Here is an 11,699-nt window from a genome sequence, read left to right on the forward strand (position 1 = left end):
TATAAAGTTTAAACTTCTATTTCAAGTAATATGACCTACTGAAAATTCTTCTGCTTTAAAGCATCATACAATGCTAGCAGAATAAAATCCAGCATTTTATATATCTGAGTTTATAAAACAGTAAGGGACCAAAGTGAAGATAGCATTGAACAACAGAGCAGTTCAGTATACGTGTTAATGCATGGCAGCCCTAGGATAAGAAAGTGAGGTACATTGGCACTCTTAGTATCCTAGAGACTTGAGATTTTATGCCCACATGAGGACAGAAGATGAGGCCTCGACCTGCATGCACACATTCTTACACATGCTTACACAAAAGCCAGAACCCTCAAAGGGCTGCAGTCTCCATGAAAAGATGGAATAAGAAAAGCAGTCTGCCCTGCAGCACAGGAAGACAGTAAGGAATCTTGTCTCTAACTCTGCCTAGACTCTGGCAAGGAGTTGGGGAAAAGTCTCTCCTAAGAACTGTAGGTCTGCACTTAATCACAGGTTCGGGGTTCAAATGTACATTACAGGTCTTGTCCTGTAACCCCTGTGTCAAAAAATTATATAAAAAGTGGTCGTAAGCTCTTAGATACCTAGTGGAAGCAAAACCGAGACTGTTCTGGGGTATGTGACTTCAACGTAGGACTCACAAGATTTTCACAGATAAAGCCTCTTCAGATTTCAAAACACGTGAAGAAACAATAGAATATGAGTGCATCAACAGATCAATAAACAGCAGGAATAGATCTCTAGCTACTTCAGATAATAGACTGATCAGATAGAAACTATAAGGTTAGCTTGCTTAAAATGATTAAAGACATAGGTTAACACTACAAAAAAAAGAGAGAGCTTTAAAAGAGAACCAAATAGTACTTCAGAGAAATAAAAAATATGGCATTGATATTAAAAACAGAAAAAAATAGCAGATTGAAAACAGGTAAAGATAGTGAATTGGTAGAAGGGAAAAAAGTTACCCAGAATATAAGAGAGTGTCAAACAGATTGATATAAAAAAAGCAATTGAGACAGATAGGATATTAAACATACATCTATCTAATGAATTGCAGATGGAAAGAAGAGGGAGAGCAATATTTGGAGAGAAAATGGCTAGGGGTTTTTCTGAATTGATGAAAGATGTTAATTTTTACCACACTTAGACACATTTTGGAGAAACTGCAGAACACCAAAAACAAAGAGAAAAATCTTAAGAGCAACCAAAAGAAAATGACTTGATTTCTAATTTCTACTCAAAATTTCTAATTACACCTCAGTCTTTTCTTCAGGGTTTAATTTCCATGTTCCTGAAGTACATCTTATAATTCTTCTGTCTCTCAAAAACACATAAAACCTATTTATTGCTAGCAACAAAAGACACAGGAAACATAATAACATTGAAGGTTTTTGAATGTAGAAGAATAGAAAAAGATACTGTAGGCAAACTCTAGCCAAGAGAAAGCTGGCAATTTTCAATAATATCAAAAGAAATAGACTATGATCCAAGAAGTCTGAGAAAAATTTAAAAATTAATTCATTAAGATCAATTTGTATGCATGTGATCATATAACTTTAAATATATCTATATATAACCAAAGTCAATAGTAAAATACCACATTGGGAGGTTCCAACATATTTCTTTTAGTAATTGCTAGGTTAAGCAGACAAAAAAATGTAGTGAAAATATGTATCTAAACAAGATAGTCAGAATTTTATTCTAAAATTGGAGAATACATATTCTTTTCAGGCATAAGGACAGTTATAAAACTCCCATTTTCTAGGCCACAAAGTAATTTTCAACTGATACTATCCAGGCCACTTGATCTAGCTATAATGCAGTTAGAAAATAGTGACAGCAACAAAAGACCTCATACATTTGGAAAATTTAGAACATAAATAACAAATGTTTAAAAATAAAAGGCACAGTATTAAACTGAAATACTGGCAGAGTTGAGGATTTTAAAAAAAAGAATACTAGTGTAAGTTACTTTCTGCCAATAAATTTGAAAGCCTTACTGACAGAAAGTAAACTTAACTGACTCAAAAACTAATTGAAAAACTGAGGTCTATAACCATAAAGCAATATTGATTCAATAATTTAAAAATCTGCCACCAACAAAAACCTCCAGATGCATCTGTTTTTAGTGGTGAATTTTGCCAAGTATTCAAATAGACAGGTAGTCCTAATCTTATACAAATATAGAAAAACAGCATATTCCCCAATTCATTTTTTGCAGCTAATATGACCTTGATACCAACACCAGAAAGACAGTATGAAAGTGGGAAACCATGAGTTTATTTCCCTTATTAATAACTGAGATGCAAAATACTAGGAAGATGAAACCAGAGTTTAATAAATATAAATATGCCATGACCAAGATATCTGGAATGCAAGGATTTTCAACTTTAGAAAATCCACTAATCTAGTTTGAGCTCCTTTAGTTGATTAAAGGAGCAAGAAACATCCGATCATCTCAATAGATGCAGAAAACAAATTGGTAAATTTCATTGGAGATTTATAATGCAATGACTGGAAAGTACTGTCCTTAATCTGATAAAGTATGTCTTTCAAAAGTTGGAGCAAACATTGTACATAAATATTTATTACCTCATGTGCATTTTAAAAACAGAAATAAGATGCTTACCCTCTCTACCACTTCTAGTGAGCATTTTGATAGAGGGTATTAACCAATGAAGACAGGAAAAAGAAATAAATGGTATAAAGATTGAAAAAGAAAAAACAAAATCACATGCTATATGACTATCTATAGAACATCCAAGTGACTTCATAGACAATTTATTAAAAATATGATACATTTTTAGATGATCAAGAACATCAAAAATGGTTACATCAACATAAAAAAATTAATTTTTGTCCTAGAAGCCAGGGAGCAGCAAATTTCCTCTGCAAAGGGCCAGATAGTAAATATTTTAGAATTTTGCCTGACTCATGCAGTCTCATATATTCTCCCTCACCCCTCCCTTAAAGTTTTAAGTACTACTAAAGGCACCATAATGAAAAAATGGAGTCTGAGGAAAGATATTGGCAAAATATGTGACTTAAATGGCTTTGTTATTCAGAATATATAAATAACTTTTAAAATCAGTAAGAAAAATAGAAGTGGATATGGAATAGAAAAAGTTAACTTACAGAAGAGGAAATCCAATGATTAATAAGCATATGAGACATATTTATCTGCCCTAAGAATCAGGAAAAGTAAAACCAAAACAGTAAGAAAACAATTTACACTCATCAGATTGGCAGGTGTTAAGAAGTTGGATAATACCAAGTGTGGGCAAAAATTGGCAAAGGAAACTGATAACACTGCTGAGACTATAAATTGTTACAACCGTTCAGAAACAAATTCGTAATACCTAATAAAGTTGATATGTGAATAATATCCAAGGACCCGGCAATTTTACTCCCATATATTATCTCCTAAAGAATGCTCTACATATGTGCACAGAGAGATGCATAAAAGAATGTAATCATTGTGTGTAATAAGGAGAATTGACAACAAAATAAATGTTAACGGAGAGAAGAGACCAGTACACTGTGCTTGTTTCTTTCACTGTAATACCTTATTGAAGTTGGAATGAATGAAATTGAGCTTCATGTATCAGCATGGATAAATCTTGAAAACAAAGCTCAGTGGAATAAAAAACAAATTAAAGAATGGTGTGGACAATGTGATAACATTGTTATAAATTCTAAAATATATATAATATAGTTTAGAAATATATATGTAGCTGAACTATAAACTGCATGGAAAAGATAAACACAAAATTTATTACCCTTACAGAAAGGATAGGAAAGAAGAAATAATGATTAAGGAAAAGTTTAAAGGGGCTTCAATTGAATCTTTTACCTTACTTTTCAATAATCTGAAAGAAATATTGCAAAATATTAAAATTTGACAAAAATGAGTAGAGGCCCCATTGGTTTTGGTTACATTATATTTTTAGGTGCTTGAAATGTTAATAAATGTGAAATGTTTTTTAAATGTAATACTATATTCATGATCAGTCTGTACAAAGTAAAATACGTTTTTTTCTTGAGAAGAAATTGTGTGAATGACATTGCTTCTTCATGTTGTCTTTTTCAAACACTTTCAGTTGCTTCATGTGCATGAGATCTTCCTTGATTGTCACTACAATTGGGAACTGGTGATCTGGTGTATCTCATTAACACTTTTTCTGCTAAGATTTGTTACCCTTGGATCAGAAACAAGTAAAAAATATAGCAATACCTCAATATTACTTACTGAACAGGTGAGGATCCAATTGATTTACTTTAGTTGTTATATTCTTAGGTTGATTTGACTCTGGGATTAAAGTGTTCCATCTTTTAAATAAAGATATTTAGATTTCCTTACTTGTTGCAGCTTTTAATTATATTTAAAAATTATTTTCTTATAAGTTTATTGTAGGAAATTTGGACTATACAGTAAAGTATGAAGAATATTATCACCTATAATCGCAATAACCAGAGAACTACCATTAATATTTTAGTGATGTCTTTCAATATCTTTTAAAAATGAGTATTTGTTATAATTTTAAGTATTTTTAATTGTTTACATTTTTTTTATAAAAGATAAACCTGTACTTGAAAATGGAGAAGAAACCTAACAAAAAAGAGGAACTGACAATAGTGAATAATGTTTTAAAACTGGCTACTAAACTGCTAAAGGTAAAAATAAAATTAAAAGTGGATATAATGTAGAATATGCTGCTTGACATTATATTTGAGTCCTTTGTAGATCCTACCTTGTATTTGGTTTTCATGACTATCCACCTTGTTTCCAAGTTATATTTAAGCATATTCACACTATTTATATTTTCTCATTGCAAAACCAAAGTAATCCAAATCATTTCATTTTGAAATTTTGATAACTTGAAATTTTAAGACTTTTAATACTGGTTAGAATATTATAGGCGTTGGCGTCTTTGGAAATTTTTGCCTCCTATAACTTAAAATAGATTTCACAAAAGGAGATTTGATGTCAATTTGGAAAATATTTTTTATTTTGTATTTCTCAGAGCAGTCTTCTGCTTGGCCTGCGTGCGTTAGCTTAAAAAGTGGTAATACATAATCATTATAATACTAGAGGCCCAGTGCACGACATTCATGCACTGGGGAGGGGGGTCTCTCAGCCTGGCCTGCACCCTCTCGCTGTTTGGGACCCCTCGAGGGATGTCCACCTGCCACAGAGGCGGGAGAGGCTCCCGCTACCACCGCTGCACTCGCCAGTCGTGAGCCCAGCTTCTGGCTGAGTGGCGCTCCCCCTGTGGAAGTGCACTGACCACCAGGGAGCAGCTCCTGCATTGAGCGTCTGCCCCCTGGTGGTCAGTGCATGTCATAGCAACCAGTCGTTCCACCGTTCGGTTGATTTGCATATTAGGGTTTTATTATACAGGATATATTACCAATAAACGTATTTTTAAATCATTTTTGGTGATGATAAAAAAGAATATAATTTCAGTATATCTGATCTCATAATACCTCTTTGGAAGTAATTTAATAAAATATTTTTATCACTGCATTGCAGTGTTAGTGATACTTTTCTTAAAAGGAAAATATTTTTTAAATTCTCAATTTCTATAACAAATGAAATATTCTTAGAGTTGTTTATAAATGTTCAGAATACAGTATGAAATTAGTTGGGCCTCAGTGTTATGGTTAATTCTTCACTCCACTAAAAAGCATTAATTTGCTATAGACTGTGCCTGACAGTATACTAGGCAATGAAAGGGTTCAGAAAAGGAGTGTGGGTTTGTTTGATACATACATATTAAATATCTTCAGAGTGTAGGCACTGTGCTAGACAGGAGGAAGCTATAAAGATGAGATTTAAGAGCAGCTGCCATCTCTCAGAGTAGAGAGAAATATAAAAATAACTAAAATACAATGCACAACAGCATGATTTTTTTTTTTTTATCATACAGTCTTCTAGTCGGAAACCTGGGACTTAATATAAATTGCCCCTTCTCTCATTGCACAGCCAAGAAATTCTCTGGCACATTGATTCAACCTCTCATATCTTCCAATTCATCCCCTCTTCCCTATCAATACTGCCCTAAGTGAGACCCTCATCATCTTTCACTTAAGCTTTAGATACACTGAACTCTTAAGGTATTCCTGCTTCTGGTCTCACTACTCTCTCATCCATCTTCCACCTTGCTGACTGGTGATCTTTCCCACATGCACAGCTGATATGCTTCTCCCCTAATTAAATTTCTTTGGTGCCAGTCTGTCAGTACAATCAGCCTAAAGAATGACCCTCACATACATAGCCAGCTTTATAAATTTGAAGTAATTCTTTCCTTGTTCTTGGGCTCTAACAATGCTGAGCAACATCCAGCAATTCACAGGTGCCATGTTGTCAGTTGTCTTGATGGCATTCCTACTCGCCCTACCCTCTAAGTTTCAGCCCCACTGCCTTTTATACATACTTCTTTTGTGGAACTGTAATAATTAAATTATTTATTTGCAGGGTCTATTAGACTGTAAGGTCCTTCAGCACAAGAACTAAATCTTAATTTCCCAGAGCCTAGCACAGGGCCTGGGACTTTAAATGTTTGAATCAGCCAATTCATTCATTCATTCATCCAAAAATTAATTTTCTCAAAGGAATTTTTATATATGTATTAGTATTGGCAGAATATTGGCTAAATTTCTAATTCTTCTGCAAAAAGATATTGTTTAAGTTTACATTCTTACACTAAGAAATGTTCTCAAACTTTGTAGCTATTAGGCCAACACTTTTCTAGTCATTCATTTGGGAGAGAACTTGGAGTTTCAAATTTAGATTATATAGTGTTTTTTTTTCCAGTTACATTTGACATGCAACATTGTATTAGTTTTAGGTGTATGATTAGACATTTATATAACTTATGAGGTGATGCCTTGATAAATCTAGTACCTACTTGAGACCATACATAGTTATTACAATATTATTGACTATATACCCTATACCAGGGGTGGGCAAACTTTTTGACTCGAGGGCCACAATGGGTTCTTAAACTGGACCGGAGGGCCGGAACAAAAGCATGGATGGAGTGTTTGTGTGAACTAATATAAATTCAAAGTAAACATCATTACATAAAAGGGTACGGTCTTTTTTTTTTTAGTTTTATTCATTTCAAACGGGCCGGATCCGGCCCGCGGGCCGTAGTTTGCCCACGGCTGCCCTATACTATACCTTAAAACCTATGACTATTTTTAACTGCCAATTTCTACTTCTTTTTTTTTTTTTTTTCTACTTCTTAATCCCTTCATTTTTCACTCATCTCCCACCTCCTTCCCATCAATTAGTTATAGAGTTATTTGAAAGGAAGTCACCTTCTTCTTTAAAGAACAAAACAATTTAAAAACCCCTTAATGTATAGTTACTTATTTCAAGTGTTTATTCTTTCTAAAACTATTCATAACTTGTAACAATTTTTTTAATCCTCATTATATATTGCTCTGAATTAGTTTAACTGATAATTCTTAATCTGGCTCATGATTTTGTTTTCTTCTAGGAACTGGACAGTCCCTTTAGGTTATATGGGCTTACAATGAATCCATTGCTTTATAACATCACCCAGGTTGTCATCCTGTCAGCTGTTTCTGGTGTTATCAGTGACTTGCTTGGATTTAATTTAAAGGTAAGAATTTACAGGTATTTTTTTATTACTTAGTGCACTGTTACATTTTTGTGGCATTTATTTTACCCTAGCTCTCTTTTGAAATCTCACCCTCACAGTAATGAAATCATTTTGATAATGTATACAATTAATAAAAATAATTTCACAGAATGATAAACATTCTTGGTTTATAATATTATTGGGACTCCTAGTTTGGAACAGTATTAATTACAAATAGAACTTTTGTGTAGAATAAGTGGAGGTATTTATTTTTACTCATATAATCTGAATCTAATTTAAGTGATAAAAAAGAAAAAGAAGAGCCTGATTTCTTTTTGGGGGCCAAAAGTTATATTACTTATCTATAACTAGAGGCCGGGTGCACGAATTCGTGCACCAGTGGGGTCCCTCGGCCTAGCCTGCAGATTCAGGCCGAAACCGGCTCTCCGACAACCCCTGAGGGGTCCCGGATTTCGAGAGGGTGCAGGCCAAGCCGAGAACCCCACTGGTGCACCATCAGGTCTGGGGAGGGATGTGGGAGGTTAGCCAGCTGGGGAGGGACCGCAGGAGGGCTCCAGGGCATGTCTGGCCTGTTGCTCAGTCCCGATTGGCTGAACCCTAGCAGCAAGCTAATCTACCAGTCGGAGCATCTGCCCCCTGGTGGTCAGTGCACGTCATAGCGAGTGGTTGAACGGCCTTAGCATATCATTAGCATTTCATGCTTTGATTGGTTGAACGGATGACTGGACACTTAGCATATTAGGCTTTTATTTTTTAGGATAGCAGTGCATACATCCTTCAACATATGTTCAGCTGTTAGTGAATAAGGTGTAAACTATTCATATTAGACTAGTTGTATATGTGTATTGTGTACACTTCCCTGTAAAAGAAAGCAAGAGAAACCTGATTTTCCCTTTCTTGTTTAGGGTGAATTCTTCTTGAAAATAAAGGGATAAAGGAGCTTTAAAAAGTAAAATGAATACTTACGAATGAAATATAGATAAAAATAGTTTTATGTGATGTAACTTAATAAATTAGGATATTAAAACTGGCTCTAATGGTCACTGCTTCTATTATTTTTTCACCAGTTGTGGAAGATCAAATCATGACAATGCAGAGGAAAGAAGATGTAGCCTCTTTTCCAGAATAAGAGAACCAACTGAGCGACCTGGAAGCAGCCCTGACTCTGCTGCAGGCGTCTCAGCTGGGAAGCGGAAGTGTTTACATCCCACTGTCTTGTGCAATTCTTATATTTATTTTACGTGTTCACTGTTTTTTTACATTTACTTCAGTCTTTATATTTTATTTTTAGCATTAAGTGTACTTAATTGTTGATGAAAAGGGTGATAAAACTGATATCCAGATACTTGAGATCCTGGTAATTGCTCATAAATAATTGACAAAACAACAAATCGTGAGAATAGAAGCCATTGCTAAGCACTGTTTCTCCATCAATGCCATGAACTTGCCTTACTTGAGGAAAACTTCTTTAACTTTGAAATATTGCGGTGGACTCAGCTAAACCCATAAAGCATTTTCTTCAGTAAATCAAAATCCAGTCAGGGTTTCTCTCTAATTATTTTGGATCAATGCCAGGATCTAAACTGATTAAGCTGCAGTTAAGCACCCTTCAGTATTAATATATATAGTATTACGTAACAGGTCAACAAAGTGCTCTTTTTGATGATAAAACTCTTAATAGAGCAATAATTGTAAATGGTTACCATACTGTAAGATATTTTGATAAAAATTTAGTAGTATTAGTATTTATTTGAAACACTGGGCTGTTTGCACAGCTCTGTGCATGCTCAAAATGTGCACTTTTTAAAATTGTTACTTTTAATGCATATCTTTATATGGGATATGTTATAGTGTACTAGGGCATGATATGGTATCCTTTTGAGTGAGGTATATATTCATCTCACAGGTGAAGTGCCTATTGATATTACTAAAGTACATTATGTTTACTCAAGTAAAATAATTTTCTCCCCATGGTACACTGTAGTGTATGCTGTTCATACCACACTCAAATGAACAATTTAAGAACCAATAAAATACTCCTCTGATTGATAGTTATAAAAGTACTGTATACCCAAATTTTCAGAAAAGACAGCTTCAGCTTGCAAATTCTATACTCTAAACTTAATCTGGTACATCTCCCCTTCCTCATCACCACCCAATTAATTATATAAGGGCTATTTTAGATGTTTTTAACCTGTAAAGTTAACCCACCACCCCACTGCCCACCCCACCCCCCAAATAATTTGCCAAGTGTCCAAATGAGAACTTATTGTATTGGCACCTTAGGTAAATAGGGCAAATATGATAGTATCTTATTGGGCCTTGATTTTAAGTTGTTATATTTGTACAATCAAGAATATTTTAGGAAATAATTATAATATGAAATGTATTTGCAATTTTTTAAAACTGGGCATCTAGTTTTTAAAACAATTTATTTGAAACAATCTTTTCTTGGTGCAAGGTGTGTCATGTTGAATATCTTCACGTTTTTAAACATTTTAGGGAATTTAAAATACTTGTAAGTGGTTTATTTGATTGGTGCAGTTTTAACCCCTGAATCATCACCTTAAGATCAGGAATGTGTAGAGAACAGAGCCATGTCATGATGTCACTTTGCTCTTACCATTCCTTCTGATCAGCCTCAATTTAGCCTCTGTAGTATATTTTCTTTCTGTAGAAAACAACAAAAGCAATTGTGTTTTATTTGCCTATGTTCTAATATGTTTAATAATGACCAAAGTGCATTCTGAGTTTTTTCAAGGAATGTATTACTGGAGCTTTAAGAACATACTTATTTTCTCATGTGAAAAATTGGGCTTTGTCTGATATGTTTCTTCTTCCTCTATTGTCTAATGTTGAAGTTGTTTTTAGGAATTATATTTTATAAACTTTTTCAAAATAAGGTACAAAGCTATTCAGAACTTAACATTTTGCACAGAATATGTCAAATATATTTTGAGAAAAAAAGTACAGCATGAGTTCTGTTCAGAATAAAAGAGGAAACTATTGTATCTCACAAGAAAGTTTATTTCAGAATGGAAATATTTTTGAGAAAAGTAGCTGACTATACTGATGTAGGGAAGTACTTGTTTTGGATTGAAGTTCATTTTAACTTGGAGTTGGGAGTTGACTTAACTGTGTACCATATACCTCTCAACAACTTATTAATAATATGTTGAGTTATTTCACTAATGTGGGCTACAGTAAAATACTAAAGGGAAAAAGTTGTCATTTTAAGCAATTTCAGAACATTAATGAACTGTTTTCAAAGAAGAAAAATTGACATTGCTGCCTTTTAGAATACCATGAATGTAAGAAAGTAAAAGAAATTATAGTATCACATAATACAAAAAAGGCAGTTCAAAGATAGAATTGTGGCAGATATTCTGTGTTAACTATTTCTTTGCCACATGAGTTGTTTTTGAAAGTTTGAACAGCAGGTTTAATAAAACATTGTATGACTGACAGTTAAACTAGAGGCGTTTTTTTTTTTTTTTTAATTTATTTTCAAGTCATATACATTTCTATGGTAATTTTGTTTGACTATAGCATAATCTTTAGTTGTAGCTTTTTGGTTTGAAGGGAGTGGAAATAAATTTTTTAAAACTTACTAACATTTCAGATTTTGTTATTCTCAGAACATGAGAGCATAATACATACACAGGCCTTTTATTAATGATGTTATGACATTATCATTTTTTCTGCCAAGCCTATATGAAGGATACCACCAATGTTTATCAACAGCACTGACTCCCCACAGTGCTTACTTCCTGGGGCGTAGACTGCAGGTCGAGGAGTTAGTACAGGTATACTTTCAAAAGAGTATTCCCACATGATTGAGGATTACTTTCTTAAGATCAGGAATTTTATAGAATGTAAATTTTATTAGATTTTAATTGTATTCACTGCTGTATTCCCAGAACATAATATAGTGCCTGATACATAGAAAAATCCCACTGAATGAAAGAGTGGATGGATGGATGGATGGATGGATGGATGGATGGATGGATGAAGTCACCTAGGACCTTAAACACCACCTAGTCCAAAGTCTTCATTTCTCTAGATGAAAAA

General features: G+C 33.8%; 1 protein-coding gene across 6 annotated transcripts in view; it reads left to right on the plus strand.

Annotated features, from left to right (window-relative positions):
- PHTF2 (putative homeodomain transcription factor 2) overlaps nucleotides 1-11,238 on the plus strand; it is a 96,760-nt gene extending 85,522 nt beyond the window's left edge. For all 6 annotated transcript variants that reach the window (XM_014452840.2, XM_023751111.1, XM_014452841.2 and 3 more), the window contains 4 exons: nucleotides 4,095-4,250; nucleotides 4,573-4,668; nucleotides 7,503-7,628; nucleotides 8,696-11,238. In XM_014452840.2, the coding sequence (XP_014308326.1) occupies nucleotides 4,095-4,250; nucleotides 4,573-4,668; nucleotides 7,503-7,628; nucleotides 8,696-8,716 (399 nt within the window). In that variant the 3' untranslated portion in view covers nucleotides 8,717-11,238. The remainder of the gene's footprint in view (nucleotides 1-4,094; nucleotides 4,251-4,572; nucleotides 4,669-7,502; nucleotides 7,629-8,695) is intronic.
- Nucleotides 11,239-11,699: the final 461 nt, after the last annotated feature.

This window comes from Myotis lucifugus, unplaced genomic scaffold (genome assembly GCF_000147115.1).
Source record: "Myotis lucifugus unplaced genomic scaffold, Myoluc2.0 scaffold_18, whole genome shotgun sequence".
In the NCBI taxonomy this organism is placed as follows: Eukaryota; Metazoa; Chordata; class Mammalia; order Chiroptera; family Vespertilionidae; genus Myotis; species Myotis lucifugus.